This window comes from Trachurus japonicus, chromosome 18 (assembly GCF_045865225.1).
Source record: "Trachurus japonicus isolate A0001 chromosome 18, Traja_1.0".
Classification (NCBI taxonomy): Eukaryota; Metazoa; Chordata; class Actinopteri; order Carangiformes; family Carangidae; genus Trachurus; species Trachurus japonicus.
Window position 1 is genome coordinate 17789501 of NC_140924.1, and position 24561 is coordinate 17814061.

The 24561-nt window shown below is 44.0% G+C and overlaps 2 protein-coding genes across 6 annotated transcripts in view; both read left to right on the forward strand.

The window, feature by feature from the left end:
* The first annotated feature begins 359 nt into the window (after positions 1–359).
* sf3b2 (splicing factor 3b, subunit 2) lies at positions 360–11365 on the forward strand. 4 transcript variants are annotated; one of them, XM_085806199.1, is made up of 22 exons: positions 360–507; positions 879–925; positions 1655–1705; positions 2237–2467; positions 3248–3298; positions 3398–3485; positions 3615–3709; positions 4220–4328; positions 4433–4536; positions 5661–5936; positions 6033–6155; positions 6247–6327; positions 6415–6642; positions 6737–6886; positions 7009–7098; positions 7858–7965; positions 8155–8262; positions 9204–9346; positions 9724–9825; positions 10281–10380; positions 10507–10698; positions 11000–11365. In XM_085806199.1, exons 1-22 carry the CDS (start codon positions 378–380, stop codon positions 11069–11071), a joined length of 2679 nt encoding a protein of 892 aa, XP_085662325.1. In that variant the 5' UTR covers positions 360–377; the 3' UTR covers positions 11072–11365. The 4 variants fall into 4 exon arrangements, with proteins under 4 accessions (XP_085662325.1, XP_085662326.1, XP_085662327.1 ...); XM_085806200.1 differs by having other exon boundaries at positions 4436–4536; XM_085806201.1 differs by lacking the exon at positions 3248–3298.
* Positions 11366–16726: 5361 nt separating this feature from the next.
* pacs1b (phosphofurin acidic cluster sorting protein 1b) overlaps positions 16727–24561 on the forward strand; it is a 67666-nt gene continuing 59831 nt past the window's right edge. For both annotated transcript variants that reach the window (XM_085806226.1, XM_085806227.1), the window contains exon 1: positions 16727–17585. In XM_085806226.1, coding sequence (XP_085662352.1) covers positions 17428–17585 — 158 coding nt within the window. In that variant the 5' untranslated portion in view covers positions 16727–17427. The remainder of the gene's footprint in view (positions 17586–24561) is intronic.

Consider the following 24561-nt stretch of genomic DNA (forward strand, 5'->3'; position numbering starts at 1 on the left):
CAACACGACTTTGAGTATTTCATAATAATGTGTATGTTATTGTGAAGCTTTGACCACTTTTTTCCATGGTAATACATGTTAACATAAAAAAAAAAACATAAATGCGTCATAATGATCATTTAGTTTTGTTAAATTAGCATTTCCTGGGTGTTTTAAATTAATTAACACTGATTTTTGTTTATTTTTATCATGAAAAATCTTTTAAAAAGAGGTAACATTGACATCTGGAGGTTACAATAAGTAACTGCGTCATTTCACATTTCGGACTTCATTTCCCAGAGTGCACTAGTAGCGCGTCGTTCCCGTCATGCCTTGCGCTAGTCCCGTTCTCGCTCTCGCCGCCGCCACCGTTGTGTTCCATTGAGAGAAACCTCAACATGGCCTCAGACGGACCGCCGGGAACCGAGTCCCTCCCGTCCGATTTAGGGAGCGCTATTGCGGGTTTGAACACATGGAGCCACCCGGAGCTTCAGTCCAAGCTGGCGGAGCTGGGAGCGCCCAACATGGGTGAGAAAAACGAGAAAAAAGACGCGGAGAAGCGCAGGAAGAAGCGCTGTTTTTAGCTAACAGCAGCTAGCCGGTTGCTAATGCTAGCTAGCAACGCAAAAACGCAACACTTCCGTTGTAATGAGCTGAAACCAGACCTGTTTACACTCTGGGATTCACATTTATGCAATTCTAGTGCAAATATGACGAGTTGAAACTAATACGATGCGTTTAAAGAGACGCTATTTGTGTTTATTTTGGGCTAACTTAGCTTAGCACTTGTCAGATTAACGTTAGCTAACTTTTCTGATGCACCATGTGTGAACTTCTTTACGTTCATTAACCTGGTTTCTGTGTTGTCTCACGATCTGAACATGTTTTCTCTGCTTCAGGCCCCAGAGAGGAGCTGATTGACAGACTGAAGGGCTACATGATGCAGGTGAGTTAGCCTCAGTGCCTGCAGTTTTACCTGTGTAAAAACAATTCAAGCTCAGGTGAGTGTTGAATGTGTGTCACTCTGAGGTATTGCCATGTCCCCTGGGGAAGTCTTCCTATGCATAAAGTTTCAAGATATCTTTATTGTCCTGAGAGGCAATTTGTGGTGCGTGCAGCCAGCAGCAAAACAAACAAACAAAAAAGCCCCAATAGAGATATATAAGACAATGACATGAGACAACAATTTAGAGTTGGCAATCAAAAAAGTATAAATAACAATACATAGGCAAAACATAAGGAGGTAAAGTGGCCACAGTGTGTGCAATCCACCTTAAAGTTTATATTATGAATCATTCATTATTTCAAAGGCCAATGGCCACTGGAACCCAGGACTTTGTGAATCTGTTTTTCCTACATCTGGGCGACAAAATCTGCATCTGGATGGGAGCAGTTTGAAGTGCGATGCCAGGGGATGACTAGGGTTGGACAAGATTATTTTTGCTTTCCTCAGTGACCTAGTTTTGTGTAAAACAGAGGTGCATGTCAGTGGAGTACCAGCGATTCTACTACATCTCAACAGCTCCCCAACTTACTGTATTAAAACACTGTTGCACTGTATGTGGATGCTGGTCGGTGCATCGCTAATTCTCCCCCTTACTGTCTGCTCTATATGAGAAGGTGCTGAGCCTTTACTTTACTTATTTGTTGTGTGTGTATGTTTTTCTCTCTGCAGACTGGGATTCTCCTGAGCAAGCCTAATGACGACAAACCAATGGGTTCCCAGGTAAATCTTCTTGCCTTTATGTTGATAACAAATTGACCTTTTAAATACATCCATGTAGATGATTATATCACAGTATCATCAGGGGTCTTTCAGGAACTTCTGATGTTAAAGGTGCTAACAATAGAGTGGGGTTTACCGATTAAATGTGTTTATTGTTTGCTGAAGTTGCTGGAGCAGTGTTTATCACGCACTTTTGAAACTGCCATCATGCTGTGTGCATGTGCTGTGTGCATATTTAATCTCTTTTCTTGTCATTTAAACTTTTATTGGCAGCCAGAGAGTCAAAGATGATACAGGCCTGATAAGACAAGACCAAGTTAATCATAGTTACAATACAAATTTGGAGTCTTACAGAGGAAAAATGAGAGGGAAAATATAAAATAAAGAAGAAAAAAAACCCACAACTAAACAAGCAAGAATTATCGTATTTAATCTCTTGTTTAAAACTGTTTAGTGTTTAGTCTAAGATGGTAAAACTTTTATTTTAGTTACATACAAACTTCACAGTCTCATGCGTTTCCTCCTCCACAGATGCCTGGTATCCCTCCTTTGCCTCCGATGCCTATGCCCCCCATGCCTCCTGGTATGGGCATGCTGCAGGCCATGAGCATGATGCCCGGGGGGCCGCCTCCACCTGGCATACACATGGGGATCGAGCCCCCAGGTTTGCCCCCTCCCGGCCTGTCGCAGGAAGATCAGCTGAAGATGGTTCAGCAGAGAGCAGCCATGGTGCTGCAGCAGGAGGAGAGGGCCAAGCAGCAGGTGAGAGGGGAGGACCACAGGGTTACTGATGACGTAAATCACTTGTGTTGTTAAAGGGATAGTTCAAGATTTTGGCAAATTGGCCCATTGCCATAATCCTTATAGTTTTAGCAGTAGGTTCGTTACCTTTAATTGTCGGTGCAAGCTATTTTTAGAACGGTGAAGCAGAGCCGTGAGCTGCTCAGAGCTACGCTACGGAGGCTAATGGGATTTCTTGGTTTCCCTCATCAAACTCATCAAATACACAATCCAACAACTCCAAAACGCTCTGGTGGACAAGTTGTGACCTGCACATTCACCATGCTATGAGATAATAACGGAACGTTACAAGGCAGAGTTGTTTTCGAGGCAAATACAGAGACTACTTGCTGAAAAACTTCCTCCGACGGGAACACGCATCGGCGGTTTTGCATGAATTTGCCTCTAAAACAATCGTTTTGCCTCGTATCGTTCTGTTATTATCTCATAGCGTGGTGAATGTGCAGGTCACAATTTGTCCACCAGAGCGTTTTGGAGTTGTTGGATTGTGTATTTGATGAGTTTGATGAGGGAAACCAAGAAATCCCATTAGCCTCCGTAGCGTAGCTCTGAGCAACTAGCGGCTCTGCTCCGCCATTCTAAAAATAGCTTGCACCGACAATTAAAGGTAACGAACCTACTGCTAAAACTACAGGGATTATGGCAATGGGCCAATTTGCCAAAATGTTGAACTATCCCTTTAAGATCAAGAAATGAAAACAGACAGCTAAAAACACATCTCTGTGTTTGTGTTCTTCTCAGGGTGATTCCCGAGTCATGGATGAACACGATCTTCTGGAGCAGCAGAAAAGGGTGAGAGGATGAAGACGATGAGACGACAGGCTTCACTGAATAGAGAGAGTTTCTGTATCTATGTATCTGACGCCTGTGTTTCCTCTCTTTGCACACTAGGCTGCAGTGATGCTGGAACAAGAGCGTCAGCAGGAAATGGCCAAGATGGGTCCAGGGCCCCGGGGCATGCCTCCTCTCGGAGTCAGAGGTATGTCGACGTCTTTATGTAACACTCTGATTTTGCTGAAACTAAAAGTAAAGGTAACACGTTTCTGGTGTAAATAAATGGTCCCCACCAAAATAACAACCTTGCATCACCTACACGCTGTATTTGTAGGTCTGGATCCTCGTGGGCCGCTGCCTCCTGGTGTGAGTATGTTGCCACCCCAGAAGCTGCGAGTGCCGCCTCCTCCAGGAGAAGACAACAGAGAGGTGACCGCACGCTCTTCCTCTTTGTGTGAATTTTATGTGATTTAAGTTTGGAAACATGATCAACTCATGCAGTTATAATGTTTTAGTTGAGGGTTATTTTCCTCCATGTTATTAAAGGGATACTTCACCTAAAATCGATAATTCACCAGTTTTCTACTCACCGTCATGCCAAGGAAGGTAGTAGATGATTGGTGAATTATCAGTTTTGGGTGAAGTATCCCTTTAACTCTGCTGTTGATTTTTCACACAATCAAATGATCCTCAGGCTTGATAGATCTAAGTTTTGCTCTCATTTTTTTTTTATTTTGTGCCACAAACACGTATCACCTTTATTGCATTTTAAGGATTTTCTTCTTCAAAATCATGGTTTTCTTAAAGTCCTGTTTATTTGGCCGTGACTGTTCTGTTTCAGAGACTGACATCTCTTATTGATTTTAGAGTGGGAGTCGGCCTCGTGCTGCCTGCACACTCACCTGATAATATATTTTTTCTCTTCTGTTTCCATTCCAGATTTGGCAGAGCGATGAGGTGAGCATCAGTGGGCCCAAGATCCCCCAGGCCCTGGAGAAAATCCTCCAGCTGAAGGAGATCAGGCAGGAGCAGCTCACCGACCCCGCAGGTCAGTACAGCTCTCCACTGATAAATAATAGATAAAAACAATGTACAAAAACCAACAGCAGCCTTTCAGACGTCTTGATTTGTTTCATCTTCTCTTCCCTTCAGAAGGAGAGGACGAAGAAGATGACGAGGGAGCAGATATGGACATGAACAACTCTGCTGCCATGTCTGAGAACGAAGACGATGAAAACCAAATGTCTAAGAAAGATGTAAGTGTTTCTTCCGGTACAATCGCAGCTCTCTGTGTGTCTAGGCTACACGATGTGTTGTTATTTTGTCACATGTAACACAACGCAATAGAGGGTATGCACCTGACGTCACGGTACTTAGAAGTTGCTGTGAAACGCTCACCGAGTGGCAAAAAGACGAGTGACAGAACCGCCAAAGTTTAAAATCGCCGAAAGTAACGGGGCGTTTTTCTCCGAGCCCATACCAGTCTGTGCAGCAGCATGACCTAACAGAACTGCAAAATATTGAGGATACGTCTGACTTTGACCGAGTTGCATTCAAGAACCTGTTTTCAATGACGGAAAGTAAATGAACTCGAGCAGTGATTTATTTCGATCGATCGGCTGCATTTACCATTTCAGGTGTCATAGTTATGATGGTTAGACGGATGAATTAGTCCTCTAACACATCCTACAGTTTGACTGGTCAGAGTTTTTCAGTATAGAAGTAACTCAGGTTTAAGTGTCGGGACCAAAGTAACAGCTGTAATTTCGTCCCTCTGCACTTTAACAATGAGCCTGTCTGTCACCCTGCCGGTACCGTGGTCACACTGTGTGTGTTACAGGGTTGATTAAAACATATAACGTAAACGATGTAGATACTGAAGGAGGAGGACAGACACCAGTGGTTAGCTTTAGTTTCTGTTTAAATGTAATGGCTGATTGAATTCATTTTTCCGTGGACCAGATGGTGTTGAGGAGCTGGTGGATCATTGTCAAGTCCTTCTGACCTCAATTTGTTTTGATAATACATGTTTTACCTGGTTTCTCTGTGTCCACCGCTCCTTCACCACGTTGAGGGAGGTTTGTTTCGCCACTCAGTCCGAACGAAAGGGACGTGTCCCAGGGCAACGTGACGTAAACGCATACCCTCTATTAAGCATACATGCTGAGATGTGCCTAAATGAAAATACCACTGCACAGAGCACTTAACGAGGGTTATTAATATAACTCGGGTTCAATGAGCCAGAGCCCGACGCATTCATGAAAAAAGCAGCCTGAGCCTAATTAACATGACAGGCCTTGGGGTTGCACGGCCCTATTAACAAGACCATCTTTTAAATCAATATTTCAAAGTTATTGAAACTTTAAATCTTTTTCCTCAGAAAAACCGTAAGCGCAGAAACCGCAAGAAGAAGAGCAAGAAGAAGCGAGCTCAGGAGAAGAAGGAGCAGGCGGAGCAGCAGGAGGAGCAGGACCAGGAGAAGGAGAAGGAGAAGGAGCAGAAGAAGGACAAGGACAAGGACAAGGACAAGGAGGCCGGAGACAAAGACAAGGAGAAGGAGAAGGAGCCCGAGGTGGAGATCGAGTACATCACAGAGGAGCCGGAGATCTACGACCCCAACTTCATCTTCTTCAAGAGGATCTTCGAGGCATTCAAGGTAAAGGACACACGACGAGGACGACTTCAGCGATGGTTGAATATGATGTTTTGTTGCTGTTGCTGTAAATCAGTCATTTCCTTTTTTCCCTCCCAGCTGACAGACGATGTGAAGAAGGAGAAGGAGAAGGAGCCAGAGAAAGCAGAGAAGCAGGACACAGCCGTGCTGCGGAAAAAGGGATTTGAGGAGGAGAAGAAAGACAGCGACGACAGCGACGAGGTTTGAATCCTTCACGTGTGTTGGAACAGAACAGAGAACAAACACCAGTTTCCTTTTAGTGTTTAACATCATTGATTCATTTCTCAAACAGGATATGAGACCAGATGCTCCCAAACTGTCCAAGAAGAAGCTGAGGAGGATGAACCGGCTGACGGTGGCCGAGCTCAAACAGGTACATGGAGATAATAAATAATAAATACATTTGTTAGAGAGTAAAAATAAAGACGTTAACCTCTCGTCTATTCGCTCCTCTCTCCAGCTGGTGGCCCGTCCAGATGTGGTGGAGATGCACGACGTAACGGCGCAGGAGCCCAAGCTGCTGGTGCACCTGAAGGCCACCAGGAACACGGTGCCGGTGCCGCGCCACTGGTGCTTCAAGAGGAAGTACCTGCAGGGCAAGAGAGGTATCGAGAAGCCGCCGTTCGAGCTGCCGGAGTTCATCAAGAGGACGGGCATCCAGGAGATGAGGGAGGCCCTGCAGGAGAAGGTGGGTTTGTTTTTGTTTTTACAAACATAAAGGCTCTTTTTTTTAGTTTCTCTACCACCTGTACAAACGCAGCATCGTCTTTGTCCGCACATAGGAAGACGCCAAAACCATGAAAACCAAAATGAGAGAAAAGGTTCGTCCCAAGATGGGGAAGATCGACATCGACTACCAGAAGCTGCACGACGCCTTCTTCAAATGGCAGATCAAACCCAAGCTCACCATCCACGGAGACCTGTACTACGAGGTACCGCATCTTTGAGAATGTGACCGTTTCCTCATTCATCTCAAAATGTACGCTTAGAAAGATCCATTAACTGACCCACCTGGTGTGTGTGTGTGTGTGTGTGTCTCTGTGTGTGTCTGCAGGGTAAAGAGTTTGAGACTCGTCTGAAAGAGAAGAAGCCCGGAGATCTGTCTGACGAGCTGCGTATCGCTCTGGGCATGCCCGTCGGACCTGTGAGTTCAACCAGCTTTCAACTATTATAACCTGTGGATTTCACTGAGTTAAAACACAAAGAAGCCACAATCAGCAAGTTAGCAGAGCTTTGAGAGCATATGTAATGTCTGGAGAAACACACACATAACATGTAGTATATATGTACAATACATGGTGTCTGCACAGGTCTAGAAAGTCTTAAAAAGAATTTCAAATCACTCTTTTACCAATTTTGTGATGAAGTCTTGGAGAGGTCTGGAAATAAGTTGAGCTCACAGTAGAACTCCAAAGTCTGCACAATTTGTTTATAATTTCTGATCCTTCAGGGCTCAAGTTCTCACTTCTGTTATAAATAAACACACATGGCGATGCTGCTGCAACCAAACTACACACTTTTAAGTGATCGGCTCAAAACTGCATCAAGTTGAGATCTTTAAAACATAATGACTTAATGATTGGTTTTGAAAAAGTCAGGATTTTTTATTTGGGAATAGGACAAACCCCCTGTATATGTGTTTGCATATGAAATATTTGTCAACTTCCTTTTGTTTTGTCTTATTCTTACTGCTGTTGCGTTACTTTACTTCTCATTGTGTCACTCTCCTTGTTTCTGTTGTTAAATCTACAAACATAGAGGCTGTGATAATTCATCTCCTCCTGTAATCATATGTAACACAACTTGTTAACTCACAGATGCATAAAAAACAGCTGAGATAATGACATCACCGTTAACAAACCAACACTCTGGATGTAGCACTAACTCATCTCTTCTCTCCCAGAACGCCCACAAGGTGCCTCCTCCCTGGTTGATCGCCATGCAGAGGTACGGCCCCCCGCCCTCCTACCCCAACCTCAAGATCCCCGGACTCAACTCCCCCATCCCCGAGGTAAAAGCACACACATCAGTGAAAAAGTATTTCATTCATCTTTTTAGTGGAACTTCAATATTAACAAGATTATTACGCTTAGATTTATCCTAAAGCTAAACCTTCACAGATGATACGATTATATTGACATGTTTATATTGATGCATTTTACCGTGTTTATCTTCATCCTCCTCTTCCTCTGCTCATCAGAACTGTACATTTGGTTACCACGCTGGAGGCTGGGGCAAACCGCCTGTAGATGAAATGGGCAAACCTCTTTATGGAGACGTGTTTGGGACCAACGCTGCAGACTTCCAGGTAACAACACAAACACACACATATCAGGGATGCAAACAGCGCGCCGAAAAGCGAAACTCGCTTTTTTCATGACCAATTAGAATCGTTCAGATCCGAAGAGTTTTTGTTTTTGGGAGGGGGGGGGGGGGTCTCAGTGTCTCAGTATCTCAGCTGGGGTCAGTAAAATGTTTTTCTAACAGGCTGACAGTGACAATCACGTGAAACTGAGGCGAACTCATTCATGGTTGTCTCTGATTACACTGATAACAGCCTACCTCCAAAGTAGACGCGCAACATGCGCGCTCATTAAAGCGGCGCGTATCCGCATGCAGTTGGTGCGACGGCGACGCCGTTTTTTCCCCCGTGCATGTCTGTGGAGCTGTGCGGCGCGGACATGCACGGTTCCCTACGTTGCTGTGTCAGGCAGGTGTCTCCCACGGAGCTCTGCCCCGTTTCAGAGGTGAAGGAAGCCCTAAGTGGAAAGATGTCGCCTCCGCGATGTAGAATGTGTTCAATTAAAGTGAAACTAACACATTATATAGGCCTATATGTCCATTACACACTGAATGAAACATCCCATGTCTTTATTTATTCAGTTTATTTTAATAGTAATAATTATGACTAACATTCAGTGAAGACCTAAAATTCAGTATCTCCAAAATTGAAATATTGCAAAGGATCTTTTTTGAAAAAGCATTTTTAATATAGAAATGTTGGCCTTCTGAAAACTATGTCTATAATCAATCAATACTTGGTTGGGGGTTGAACTACTGGAACTTGACTTTTCCATGATATTGTAATGTAATCATTTGTTAATGGTGCACACCCCCCCCCCCCAGACAATTCCTCTCTTTTTTGGTCCTGACCCGTTTGCATCCCTGACATATATACACTAAACGTATTCATTTAGTCATTACGTGTTTCTTAACATTTAACCGATGTATAAATGTGTGTGTGTTCAGGCCAAGGCGGAGGAGGAGGAGGTGGACCACACGCCGTGGGGAGAGCTGGAGCCTTCGGACGAGGAGTCGTCGGAGGAAGAGGAGGAGGAGGAGAGCGACGAGGAGAAACCAGACGAAACCGGCTTCTTCACACCGGCAGACAGGTAGCGGATAGAAACATTTCCAGGAAACACTTGAGGAAAAAAAGCTCATTGATCAGCTTCATGATTGATTTAAGTTTTATATTTGGGTAAATTGAATCCAACACAAACAGCCTCGCTGCTAAATGTAACCTAGTGTAATGTTACTCTGCTGAAGGAGACACAAGGGTCAAAGACCAGTTTTCTTTTTTAATCTTTACATCAACATTAATACAGACACACAGACACACAAATATGACTTAAACATACTTGTGATTAAAGATCAAATTGTCTTTAAATTTGGGATTAAACAGCTCCATGATGTGTCGTCCTTAGTACAAACACACACGTATGTACTGTATAAACTCATCATGTTGTGTGTCTCATCTTGTGTGTGTCAGTGGACTCATCACACCCGGAGGCTTCTCGTCGGTACCGGCCGGCATGGAGACGCCAGAGCTGATCGAGCTGAGGAAGAAGAAGATCGAGGAGGCGATGGACGGGTGAGTGACGCTCTGTGATGTCACAGCTCTTACACCCAACACCAGAAGCAGAGGGAGCAGCTGACTGAGTTTCTACCACTTTGAAACTATTTTAGATTAAACAAGACGTTTCGTTTCGTTTAGTTGTATAAGATTGTGCTGTTTTTATTTTGATAAATTAATTATATATAGTTATAATAACACAATGTTAAATGAGACAAATATAGAAATACCCAAACAAACAAAAACAGTAAGACGCAACAACAATAATCGTTTTACTGTGACGTTTGCTGCATAAAATAAGCGTTAAAGAAACAAACCACTGTTATATTATGCCCCTAATTATTTTGTATGGTAAAAAAAAATAACTACAGTTACAGCTAATGTCAAAGCTGGAAGTGACCACCAGCCACAAAACAATGAAAAAAAATGTTATTAAAATGTTCTTGAGTTGACCATGTGACTGTTGTCGACAGAAACGAGACGCCACAGCTGTACCAGGTGCTTCCTGAGAGACGAACCGGCCCCGTGGGAGCAGCCATGATGGCCTCCACACACATCTACGACATATCAGGGGTAAGAAACTCCTTACAAAACCCATGTGTGTTTGTGTTTACATGCATACGTACATGCCTCTCTCCTCCTCTTGTCTTTCACCCCTTTTTAAAAACATTTCCCCTCCTCTCTCTGCTGTCCCTCCAGGCCATGGCGGCGCGTAAGGCGGGCGGAGGACAGGAGTCCCAGGGCGTGGAGGTGGCGCTGGCCCCCGAGGAGCTGGAGCTGGACCCCATGGCCATGACGCAGAAGTACGAGGAGCACGTGAGGGAGCAGCAGGCGCAGGTGGAGAAGGAGGACTTCAGCGACATGGTGGCCGAGCACGCCGCCAAACAGAAGGTATGCAAGTCTTTCCATGTTTCACACAACAGTAGTTTACATTTAGTTGGGTTAGAAGGATGATAAAGTTAATGTATGCTTCTATAACTTATATAATTTGAGCTATTTTTAGGCTCTACTGTTGTAAGTTGCATTGTAATGAAAATGCAAAGCACATTCAGCACATGATAAACACATCAGAGCTGTGTGTTTTATTTATAAATAAAGGGAAAGTTCTGGTTCTTCTGTGTGACTTGCATTTCCTCTTGCGGTGACATTTGAATATTTATATCCTCCTCTGTGTTTCACCGTCACCGTGCAGCAAAAGAAGAGGAAGGCCCAGCCGCAGGACACGAGAGGCGGCGCCAAGAAATACAAAGAGTTCAAGTTCTAGAGCAGCAACGTCAGAGAAGAAGAAGAAGAAGCCACAAGCAGGAAGTGAGAGAGGAAGTCCAACACTCAGATTTTAACTCCAGAGGGTGCACGCTGCAGCAGCAGCACTCACTCACTCAACCAGTCACAGTAAATATGTGTTTTCTTCCCTTTTCTTTTTTTTTTTAATCTATAAATAGATGCCGCTTTCATGTTGTCGGTGTCACATGACGTGTATTTCCTCTGTTGGTCATTTTTTCACTGTAACCATGGTTTTATTTTGAGTTTTTTTTTGTAAATAAATGAAATGATGACATGATGATGTCGCTGGTTTTCATTCAGGTTTTTTCCAGATCATCAGTGTTCACTTTACTGTACAGGAGGTAATCGTTTAAGTCGGTGCAGGAGGTTTTTTTGCCAGGTGTGAATCAGCTGATCCAGTCATGAGATAAGTGACTCTGGGCTGAGAGCAGGAACAAGAGTGACTCACTTTACACCTCATTTCTTTGTTGCACTTCGCGGCAGCCGCTCCTTTCCTCCTCTTATCTGGGATTCTTGACTTTTCTCTTTTTGTCCAACATGACACAACCCTTAGAGGTGTGAGATATGAAATGTTTAATATTCTTCCAAAAGATGCAACAAAGGCAAATACATGATGGAATAGGCCACTGGGTAGAAAAGTTATGCATTCCTCTTGAGTCACATGTTTTGAAAACAAAAAACCCCACAAAACGGATTACTACTGTAGTTAATAACAGCGGTCAGACAAACTGACTAATTTGAAATCATCCTCAAGTACAAAATAGAAGAAAATGAATTGAAATAAACATATTTTTGACAATGGGATTCAGAAGCAGGTGTCTGAGTGACACCATAGAATAAAGAATAGTTTTAATTTAATGTTAAAAAGCATATTGGTTAGAAAGTTGAAGTTGTATTTTCTTATTTTAGAAGGGGTCTAAATCATAAACTTTTTTTCTAGTCAAGCTTATGGCATCCACTCTCATTATCCATCAAGTGATAATGAGCAGAATTAATGAACTGCACCAAACACTGAACTGTTGCACATCTCATTAATCAGCTGTGTGTGTAACTATTCAGTAATATCCAGTGTGTTCAGTTCAGGACTAACACAGCTGTAACTGTACCGGCCTCATGTTAAACATGTTAAACATTCCTCTGACAATATGCACCGAGCGGCTATAATTAACCATTTGAAACCCATAAATGGACAGTTTGGACTTTGAGTCTCCAGTGGCCGCTGTGTCAGCTCGCACCATAAATCTGCTGCCGGTGAGTGACACAGAGAAGGGCAACGCTGGGCAGCAGCCACGCTCCTGTCCTCTGTGTACACATATGGATAACGGATATACGGCTCATATAGAGCTCTGCTGCAAACATAGCACAGTGTCACGTGCAGAGATAGTGTAGCTTTTATCAGTGAGACATATTTGATTTATTTGGATTGAATCAGATCATCTCCTGGATCAAAATTAGCTGAATCTCTGACTGTTTATAAATCATGAAACACAAAATCATCACCACACTACACTTTATTTTGAAATTTCATGGTTAATAAGCCTAATTTACATATAGTTATACCTAATTCTTGAGTCTAGTTTCTGTTTTGAGACCATTTCAGTTGCATCCTTGTAGTTCTCAGGTCAAATTTGATGTTAAATGTTATAAATTTAAATAAAACACCCCCCAAAAAAACAATAAAAGCACTGATAACCATAATAAGGAAACTATCTATCTATATTTCTGATATAAAAAACATTTGACCCGCAAGCAATCAACTGACTGTGGTCGTCACCAGATCGGTTGCTGTGGTAACCCTGATGTCATCACAGCGTGAACAAGGGGAGCTCTACGTGGGGTAACTTGAGGGTTAATGGCTCATAGACTTTCAGTAAGTAATGACTCATTAATTCTCACAAACATGAACCCTATTGTGTTTTTTTTTGTCTGTGTGTGTGTGTGTGTGTGTGTGTGTGTGCAACAAGCTGCAGTTCACGTGTCCGCCGCTTGGGGGCAGCCGAGGCCCGTTCAACGTGACAGTCACCTGACCGTCGAGGAAGCACAGTGACCTAAATAGCTGCAGCAGCCTCACAATGACTCGGTCACTGGTGCAACACATGCTCACACTCACACAGGAAGCTGCAGCGGACTGCCAAACAAAAGGCCGCCACTGTGTCACACAACACAACACAACACAACACAACTGCCACTGGTGATGGTTTTATTCACTAGGACTAACTAATAACTCCCACTTTCAGTTGCCCCCACCCCACCCCACCATTACCACCCTCCACATGACATCATCTCTTGCCATGTGAGCATGTGGTCACCTATGAGCCTGAAATCTGTTAGCCAGCAGGCAGCCCCCCCCTCACCACCCTCATTGGTTCAATATGGGCAACAGACTGTGGAGAGACGCTCCCCACAGAGCAAAACCACCCACCTCGTCCACTGTTGTCCGACCTACTGTACGTATACACCTGCACTCAAACACCACACTTTTTTACTCATAAACGACCTATAAATCAACAATTTCACATTAGTTTTCAATGCATTACAAAGCAGTGTGTGGGACACAGCAAAGTCACATATACCCAACAAAGAAAAGGGTATAAAATAAAGGAAATACATATCAAGAAGCTTAATTGTACTAAATGCCATTTATAATATGACCTAAGAGTTTCATATGTTCGTAGGCTATACTACACAAACACTCAATGCAAATGACTGCACCTGATTTTAAGTAGGTTTTTCACCTATTGCTGCTGCTATTTGTTTGTTGTTATTTCTTGTCCACTATGGGTTGTCTGTACCTACTGTGGGGAAGCCAAAGACAAATTTCCAGTGGACAATAAAGTTAAACTAAACTATGCTAAGTTAAACTAAACTAAACTAAACTGTCATGATAGCTGAGTGATTTTTGATGACGACACCATTGACCCACATGGTTGAGAATTAATCAATAGATAAACCAGTAGTTTAAATTTGTAGATTTTGCGCCTGGGAAATTGCACATCAGTGTGATTCAAGTCCTATTTTATATACCAGTACCCTGCATGCATTATATTGCTACATGAGGGAAGCGTGGCCTTGTTGCATAAGGGACAGTATAAACTTAATTGACTCTGACGTTGGATTTGGAGCTCGTCCAGTTTCACTTGATGACCTGGCAGATTTGGGGCGCCGCGTAAAAAAGTAACCCGGGATTATCCCGTGACCATGTTTTTAATCTGCTTGATTCTAATCTCTTTATCAATGGCAGGAGCGAGAAGAGAGAGAGTTAGAGAGAGTTACACTGTGTGTGTGTGTGTGTGTGTGTGTGTGAGGCGTGTTAAAAAGAGCAGAGGGTTTTGCGCTGCGTTTAAGTCATTCAGCTGATTATCCACACAAACACAGACGGTGGCGTTTTAATTCGAGCTGCGTCCTGTCTCTGTCTGTGCAGCAACACGTAGCCTGACTAACACACAGCGAATGCCACAAAGTGGAGCTGCTCTGTGATTAAACTGGTGGCATGCTGAATACAAACCAGTTTGAAATGTGACTGTGATTACAGCCTTTCATACTTTAAACTTGTTTTGTGACTCTTTTTTTCTTTTTCCTTTCTTTTTTGCACCACCATAAACTCATGTGACGGACAGCTTCGTGGTAAACAAACACACATTATGTAGGCCTACAAGTATACAACACATTGTACACGCTGGCTCTGTTACAGCATCATCACCTCTGGTTATTTACATTCTCCTCAACAAGCAACAGCCTCCAGTCAATTTGTTTTCAATTCATACTCCAATAGTTGTATTTCCAACGTCCCCTGAAGGCAGCATAACATAATCCCTAGGGGGAGACTTTTGTCTAAATCTCAACAGGAATGCTGCAGTTGTGTTTCATTGTGTTTCATTGTGGTGAACGTATCCTCGTCCAAGTCAGAGCCGCACACATATGTTTAAAAAAAACAAACACAAACATCCATGAGCACGTAACGTCGATGGCAGCTGTGATAATCTGCAGCACCCTACAGAGAAATGTCAAGCTGATGGCAGCCGGCCGTGCACTGACGTCGGTTGTGTGTGTGTATGTGTGTGTGTGGGGTGGGGGGTTGATTAGGTCGCCTTCTGATTCATATTCAGATTGTAATCACAGCCCTGTGTCTTTGTCACCTGAGGGTGTAAACAATGCACCTGCTTGACGCCGCAATAGACCTGCAGCAGAGAGTGTTTTAGAGAGGGGGGGGGGGGGGCTGTATCAAGTGAGCTGAGGTGGAAAAATACAAAATTACTACATTTTTTTATTCTTACCTCATATAATCGCCTTGTGGGCCTGGAGCAGTGAAGGCCGGGTTTCCCCTCTATGTTGCATTACATGACAGTTGAGGTAACCGGTTTTGCACCTTTGTGTATTTGCCTGCTCATGACAGCTGAAAAAAGGCGTGTGTGTGTCTGTGTGTGTGTGTGTGACTAATGGGAATCATTTCAGCAACACCTGAGACTCCACTCATTGTGTCATATCTGGACCTAAAATAGAACAACAAACCACACGGCTGCCGCCACCGCCGCCGCCTATTATATTCAGGAGGTGTGAACACAGTGGTGGCTGATGGGTAAAACATTTGCTCCAAAGTTTATCTACAGGTTTAAATCATTGACAGTATAAGGAGGAAATGGTCGCGCTTAATACTCTGTTTGATTTGTTTGTTTAATGATAGTGATAATCATAAAATATCAAATGTACAGGCCTGTACACATGAGCTGTAGCCTTGGTCCCAACCACCCACTGTTAGCTGGATTACTATGTTTAATGCACAATATAATGTAAACCATTTGAATAGATTAAATCAATTAAAAGTGATAGAACCAGTTTTATGTTAAGATGCCAGACTGCCACACCTTTGCAGCAGCAGTAGTGTCTTTTTATTATGAGAAGACAATAATCTGATGTATTACAATAACACATGTCTACTGGTTTATATAGAGCTACTCTATATGACTATTTACTTCATCAGATAGCCTACAGTAATAACATAAAATACAGAAAAGTCACACACAAGAGCAGTTGTGGTATATTATGAAATATATTTAATATTATAGTCGATATATCCCTCATATATACAGACAGGGCCGTTGCATAGGGGAGAAAGGGGCCCACAGCCCAGTAAGGCCCACAAAACCCCGCAGGAAACTGATTTATTCAAAAACTAAATTCCTCTTATACACAGTCAATCAAAAAAAGTGGCGATGAAAAGTCAGGGGGTGGGGGCCCACTTCAGTATTTTTTCAGGGGGCCCAGAATTCCTAGCAACGGCCCTGAATACAGACCACATGGCAACCACCTTCTGGTCAAAGTAAAGGACATTATCATTGTTGCTGTTGTTGTAGTAGTAAAGTAAAGTAATAGATTAGTAAAAACAAACAATAAGATCAGATAAATAAGATAATATAAAACATTTAGTTCAATGACTTCGCATTCAATGTAGCAAATAAAAAAAACAAATTGTATCCTACACATAAACCATATAGTTAGTAGATACACACATACTACAGGATATTATAATAATTTATATACTGCTAAATAATAATAAAATTTAAAAAACTACAGTAACATACCTACAGCTTACTATTGGCCACCTCCCTCCCTCTCCTCCCCCCCTTCCTCTCTCTCTCGTGCTCAGGAGTCACTTTACGTCCTCTAACCGAGGAGGCGTAGCTCTCTGCTGCTACTGCTGCTGCTGCTGATTTCTGCTCATTGTGCGACTTCTGCGAGAGAGGGCGAGAGCAAGAGAGGGAGAGAGAGAGAAAGAGAGAGAAAAATTTCCGCTTCCTGCACCGACACACGGCACGAAGCAGCAGCAGCGGTGGGAGCAGCAGCACCGAGCCTCCTCCCCGCTGGAGAAACAAGTTGAGGCCACCGAGAGATACAGACACAGAGAGAGAGAAAGGAGGGAGAGAGCGCGGCACACACGCCCGGGATTCGCCGCCTGTCTTCGGCTACAGTCAGTCAGACCCCCCCTCCCTTCCTCTCCCCTCCTCTCCTCTCCTCTCGTCTCCCCGCCCGGACGACCGCAATGTTTTCACTCCCAGGCGGCGATTAGCAACTTTCCGCCGACGAGCCCTGCACCGGAGCGTTGTACGCATTTGCACCAAGGAAAACAAGGCTGAAGGAAGGAGGAGAAGGAGAAGCAGCAGGAGGAGGAGGAGGAGGTGGTGGTGTGTTGGTGTGGTGGAAGAGGAGGACCGATAGCACCAAAAAAAAAAAAAAAAAGGACAACACACATACACACACTCACGGAGGAGCCAGGCTACTACTACGGGTCTTCCTCCTCCCCATTAGCTCCGTGTGAACGCGCCTGTCCGGTCCTCCAGGATGTCGGAGCGCGGAGGAGGACTCCCGCGGACCGGCGGCGTCCCTTCGCCGCACATGCAGCCCTCCAAGCCGGTCAGCATCACCTCCAACCGGCCGGTCCACATGAACCTGTACGCTACCTGGGAGGTGGACCGCTCCTCGCCCAGCTGTGTGCCGAGGTATGTGACACTAGTGGTGGTGATGGGTGGGGAATCCCGCGTGTATTTTTATTAGCTATATTGTAGCCTATTTTATTTTATTTTTATTTTAAGGAGGTGGGTGCTGCTTGTGAATGGGAAATGACCCAACCTGTTTGTTTACACTGGGGGTTTCCACCTAGACTTAACACCCTTGGGTGCCAAAAATGGCAAACAGAGATATCACCTCTCATGGTATGATGAATTATTTTACACCCACACATTAATCATATTTGAAAAATAAATGAATATATTATTTTTATTGTTCTTAAATCTGATTGGACCCTCTTTAAGGCCCCCAGACCCCAGTTTGAGCACCAGTTCATCTCCAGCTGCTGCAGCTCCTACAACCTTAATGTTATAGATAGCACAGACAGACATATGTCCCCTGGTTATCTCTTAATGCTAATAGGAGTGTTTATATTGGGGAGGGGGGCAGCTGCAGCCTCATTAGCCCCCCACCCCTCCAATCTCCTCTTCAACAGTAGCAGCCAGATAGCCTCAGTTGTTCCCCACCTGATCAGTGCAGACACAAAAGACAGATGAAGCGGCGGCTGGTCGCAGACTGTCACTGCAACTAACAGGAGAGGATTTAGTCTCCACGCATGATGCAGCTCCAACGTCAGGTGCAGTGACACATCGGTTAGTAGTAGAAGAATCGGAGTCAGAAGAATGAGAAGGAGAAGAGGAGGGTGACGATGATCTCTGAGGCAGGAGTGAGTGAGTCATTTGTGATCACGTTTTCACGCTCACTGATGCAATCAAAGTTGGTGTGTATGTTCAGTGTTGGCAGTGCAGCAAGGTCACAGTGGGAGAAAGAGAGAGGGAGAGACACCTTATCACCAGTATAGCCCCCCCACCCCACCGCCTCCAACTCCCCCCCAGACAAAGACACCGATGTGGGGCTTCTTTGTTTGACTGGAGGCCTCCACAGCTGCTCCATGCACCTTTTTCCACCTGTGATAAGATGTGATGTTCATATATAAACAGACTCTGGGTGTCTGTCCTCCCATGTGTGTATATATATAACCTTGTCATAATATCTGTGGTCATGGGTTAGATTCAAGGTCAAAGGTCAAGTCAAGCTCAACTCATGTGATTCACAAGCTGCAACATCCAGTTTGAAGAGCTTATGATGGATTTTTTTTTTTTTACAACAATTCAACCTGCAAATAGACAATTTTTGATGCATTTTTAACACATGTATGCATTTTCCCCCTAAATCAGAACCCGTATCTGCAGTTTTGTTCATTGTCTTGGTCAGAGCCTCATCCTCTGGACATGAGCCCAGATGTTTAGGTTGGTGAAAGCAATTAGCAGCGGCGAGGAAAGCACGCTGGTAAAAAGCATCGCACAAAGCTCACAGGCCGACGTCTTAATGCAGCTTTCTGAAATGCTTCGGGGCTTTACTGGGTTAGAGGAGGAAGCCTCCAGGGTGTAGTTTTTGTTGCTTCTTAGTATTTTGGCGACGTGTGCAGTGTGTGTGCTTGTAAATAACTGATACAGTTTTTCGGGGTTTTATACAGTAGTTTGCGTGGATAAAACATCCCACTGTTGGCCCACATTTTGAATACACCCCCCCTCCCTTCCTCCTTATATCTGATGTTTCCTTTAAGATATGAATTATAAGCGTCTTTGTGTTTGAGCTGATTCCCTACATCTTGGCATTGCGCTTCAAAGATTTGATTTTTTTTTTGGTGGCAGTGTTTTTTTTCTGCAGGCGTCACGGTCCGTCAAATATCTTCGATTTCACTGCAGTTGCAGCAACAGAGACTAAACAGAGCCAGAAAGAAGAAGACAGAAAAAAAAACAGAGGGAGGATGAGAAACAAGAGGATGAGACTGGGCATTTAAACAGGATTTCTCACAGATCCAGAGGAAGTGTTGGGGCTCATGTTGCTGCCTCCTCGGCCTCTTGTTGTCTCTTTTCTCGCAGCTCAATCTCTGTTACTGTAACAAGGCCGGAGAACTCCACCCCTCCTCCTCCTCCTTCCCTCACCCTCTGCATCTGAGGTGTTGTTGCTCTAACCTCTTCCTGTCTACCCACAATGCCACTTGGTATGTTGTTTATGCAGCGCTGTGGGTTGAGTTTTTCTTTTTCTTTTTTTTCATCTCTCCTCTCTCTCCTGCCAGGCATAAACATAACACGCACTCACTTTGCTTTGCTCCAGTTCCTCGATTTGTTGTCGAGATGTGGAAAGAAGATGATGAGCACATGAAGCATCCACTTGTTTGCGTTTATGTTTTTTTGTTTGGTTGTTTTTATCAAAGGGGAGGGACAGGAAACATTCAAACAGGAGAGAAGATGATATCTGTTGTTTTGTTGCAGACGCAGAGTCGAATCTCGCTCGTATCTTGGCGTGTCTTATTTTGAAAGGCCCCTTCCATCGCGTCCCATCAACGCAGCGTGAGGTCATCTCTGTGTTTCGGCAACCTCGTGACCTTCTTTCCTCTTCTCTTACCGGAGAGGAATAAATCATTCCACTGGCTCCAGACCAGCTCTTTTTCAGTGCAGCGCAGAGAGGTGATCCCTCTCCCGCTCTTGTCTTGTCTCTTCTTCTTGCTACTGCAGTGTCATCAGCACACACACAGAAAGACACACACATACACAACACAAACGGGTGCTTGCCACTATCCAACCCCCCTCCCCGCTGCTTCCCTCCTCTCTGCATGGTTCATCGGTTTGTCTCCCTCACCACGGGGCATGAAACGCTCATTTTCTGCAGCCAAATAATCCCACTGATGATGAGTACAGTAGCTGCTCCTCCACCGGCCTCCAACCCTTCGCCTCATGCATATTTACGCACCGTAGTGTATAAAAGATCAGCGGCTCTCAGGTGTATTCAGTGTTAATACCGCCTGGTGGAAACGAGCGCCGACGGCCGTCTGCCAGCCAGTGTTCGCTCTTCGCAACCATGAATCTTTTGGATTCCAGCATCCGGCGTGAGTTTCAGTGGAGGGCGGCCCGGCCCCCCCTCCTTCCTCCTCCTCCTCCTCCTCCTCCTCCTCTCCTGGCTTGTGCAACTAGGTATTCCAGGAATGGGCCCCATGTCGCAGAGATCCTTCGACGACGTTCATAATTAAAGAGGGCCCGTCCTCGCGGAGCAGAGGCAAGGCAAGGCAAGGCAAGGCAATTTTATTTGTATAGCCCATTTTTACAAACAGTTTGCCTCAAAGGGCTTTACATAGCATCATAACAACATCCTCTGACCTTAGACCCTCACATCCACTGAGGAAAACCTCCCAATACACCCTTTAACCGGGAAAAAATTGGAGAAACCTCAGGGCGAGCAACAGAGGAGGGATCCCTCACCCAGGATGGGCAGACAGACGTGCAATAGATGTTGTATACAGACAAGAAAGCAGTTTATAACACAGAATATGGAAAAACATGGAAAGGGGGAAAAGTCCTAGGCCTCAGGTCGTTAGATGGATGCTATAGTGGCTTCACTGCAGCAGCCAAGAGTAATTATAAGGGGATGTGATGTAATGTGGAGACTAGTGATGGGAATAATGGCAAGTAATCAAAAAAGTTACTGTTTCCCCCGTTATAACGCCATTACCGTTACTGATAAACGGGAGGTTAGGGTTATGGTTATAGGGCCAGGGGGCCGAGTCCAAGTAATTTGACATATTTGAGCATTTTGTAACGCCATACTTTTCCTATTATTAGATAGCCTACTTTTATAATGTAGTAGTTCAGTTACTCGGTTACTTTTTGGGGAAAGTAGGCTATAACTAACTAGTAACAAATTACTTTTTAAAAGTAACGTGCTGCCCAGATGGGAAATTTTGCAATATTTTTTACAAACAGAAAGTCAAAATAAGACAAAACATTTAAGAAAAAAAATCATTTTAATGAAGCAGAAATAGTTTTTCCTCGCTTCCTCTTTTGTTTTGTTATTTTGTAACCATTCACATTGATAACTTTAACACCTCGTTACTGTTCTAACTGATCTATTTCCCTTAAATTGGGATATTCATACTGTACCTGCAGGTATTTAGCTACATAGGAGAGTAGCATGTGTTTTAACCTTTAGGCTACTTGAAGGAATAGATTGACATTTTGGACAAAGTCCTCGTCTTTGCTCGTTGCAGAAAGTGAGATGAGAAAGTTGACACCATTGCAGCTAACGGAGCCAAAAGGCCATTAGCTTATTTTAGCTTAGCACCAACAACTTAACGCTAGGGGGGCAACAAGCTAACCTGGCTCTCTGCACAAACTGTTATATTTACTTTTCAGCTGTGTGGAGCACGTTAAGTAAACACAGTGCACACGCTGTTAATTATTGAGCCTCACAGGTGTTTGTGATGGACATTTTTAAAAGCTAAACTAAGCTAAGCTAAGTTGAGCTAAGCTAATCACCCTGTGGTTTTTTCCCCATGTTGTGAACCGTTCCTCTCAGAGTTCAGATTTCTTTATCTCTAAGCACAGTCTCCGTTCAGGTGGGTGTGATAATGATGATGATCTCAAGGCCTCGCAAGAACATTTATGTTTCTGAATTTGGTGTGATTATAGCACTTGTGGAAAAACCTGTTATTAGCCACAGAAACAACTCTGAAGCTTCCCTCTTTTTTATGATTGCATGGTTCACCACGCTCTCCGGAGAATTTAACCAGTTGTGTTCGCCTTGTTTTTAAAATCTTCATGAGCCAAAAAAAAAACAACTGTGACCTACAATACAAGATAGTCATACTTGTCTCTTCACCTTTAGATACCTAAACTGTTTGTAATCCACACTTTTTTTTAGACCAGCTCTGCTCCTCAGAAGAGCATCAGCTAAAAGCTTTAACATTTAGAGCTGCAATAAACACATAAATAAGTGAAAACAGCAGGGTCATTGCATTAAAAATAGATGCTTATCTACTGGGCTGGTAACGAATACTGTTGGCATGAAGGCGCGCGGTGCAGAAATGCAGGATGTTCTGAATTATACATCGTGCATTTGTTAGACCCGTTTGCAATAATTGCCCCTGCAACACAATAGAGGGACGACACTCGCTGTTCCTCAAGTGTCAGCGTTACATTATCCCCCCCTGCGCCCTAAACCCCGACTGCTGAACACACAATAATGGAAAGAAACGAGGATGATGGTGGTGGTGGTGGGGGCACCAACGGGCTATTGCGTACACACACACAACCATACACACACACAGGGTTAGTGTTCATTAAGATGCTTTGGCTTCGCCACTTGCCCCGGCGCTTGCTCATTCTTCCGCACAGCTGAGCGGCCGAGAGGTCTGAAGTTTCCTTCGCGGCTCAGCTTCGCCTTTTGGAGATGAAGAGAGAGAGTGTGCAGAGTGTAAACCACCACCTCCTCCTCCTCCTCCTCCTCCTCTCCCTCCATTTCCATGATAATTTCCAATTTCTAACAGCATAACCTCCCAACCTTAAATGCCCCCTTCCCCCCCAGGAGATGAGAGATGATGACATACATGCTCATCATTGACTTTAATGATCTCCAGTGGCTTTTCTAAACACTTGTAATATGTTTTTTCTCCGTGTTAATATTGCAGCTGAAATAGCTTGAAGCTTGACGACTGGCAGGATGTAACACAACCTGCAGTGAGACCTCTCACCCAGCTCATAACACTCTCACAGTTACACTTATGTCAGAGCTGGGATACCCAATAGTGGCATAAATGCTCCTTTATATACTTGATGATTTAAAAATGATATTTTCCTTGTAACCAGTTTGGTATCAAACCGGTTCCTTTGGCTGCTGCTGATCCAGCGCCCACATAGGAGGACGACCCTGATCGTACAATTTTATCAACATTTGATTTTTAGGGAAAAGACGTTTAGAAGATATAAAACATGTTAAGACAAGTGCTGCAGGTAGAGTTGATTTCCTTTTAAAGCTTTTCTGTCCTAAAGTGAAACATGAATTACTTCCATTGATTTTAGATTCAACATTTGAGCAGCTCGTCACGTCTTCACACTTAGACTCTGAATGAGTTCCTCTGGTTGTGTTTTTCGCCTCTTTATCATGACGCTCAATGAATCGGCAGCTTCACAGACAATTTGAAGCTCGGTACATTTCGCTGTTAAAAACGTCATGATGATGCTTTTTTTTTTTTAATTCAGAATTTGCATCTTGTGTAGCAGCAGCAGCCGCAAACGTCACATGAGTCGTCAGGAGTGTTTTCTCGTGATGAGTGACATTATACATTCACTACTTTTTTTTCCAAATGTAAATCTTGTGGATTTTGGAAGCGAGAGGGGAGCTGTGGTCAGTCGAGCCTTTTGTCGCACTATTGTGATATTTGCATGTTGTTTTTTTTAGAGCTGCACTGCTCATGTCTCCTGGCAGAGGAGACATCCCCCTGCTGTGGAGTCATAGACGCCCATCTGGCAGCTACTGCGCACACACAAACACACACAGACACACACACAGATCTCCATTTCTAAGGTGTAGTGACACCTATTCACGGACAGTGTCACTGACATATGTTTCTCGTTCATCTAACGTGTTATAAACAAGGATGCGGCGGCAGCATCCAGTTACATAAACAGACATGCTGCTGTGTGGGAAACACAAACACACACACACACACACACACACACTGCGTTTTCTGCTTTAATCCCATTTCCAGCCTGTTGAAACACGACCTGTTGCGTCAGATGCAAAAATGAAAACAGTGGTCAGGATTTGACTTTTCACACAACTGACACCTCACTTTGTTTATATTGTGTGTGACTTTTCTATTCTCATCACACTGTTTAAGTGTGTGTGCAGTTCAGCGCATGCACAAACACACACACACACACACACACACACACAGTCTCAACTTGTTTTGAAGACAGGAGGTCAACAGTGTCACATTAGTGCTGCTGTGCTGCGGCTGGACGTCCACATGTCCATGCGACCTGAGCGAGCACGCGACTGTGACTGTAATCCTCCTCGGCTCAGGTTACACACTGATAACAACAAGCTTGTAATGCACTTAACACAGAT

Excerpts from the sequence above, each read along its gene's own strand:
- sf3b2 (XM_085806199.1), top strand. The coding sequence starts at position 378 with ATGGCCTCAGACGGACCGCCGGGAACCGAGTCCCTCCCGTCCGATTTA. Across the intron at positions 2,468-3,247 it reads AGGAGAGGGCCAAGCAGCAG|GGTGATTCCCGAGTCATGGA; the intron begins GTGAGAGGGGAG and ends TGTTCTTCTCAG. Across the intron at positions 10,381-10,506 it reads ACATCTACGACATATCAGGG|GCCATGGCGGCGCGTAAGGC; the intron begins GTAAGAAACTCC and ends CTGTCCCTCCAG.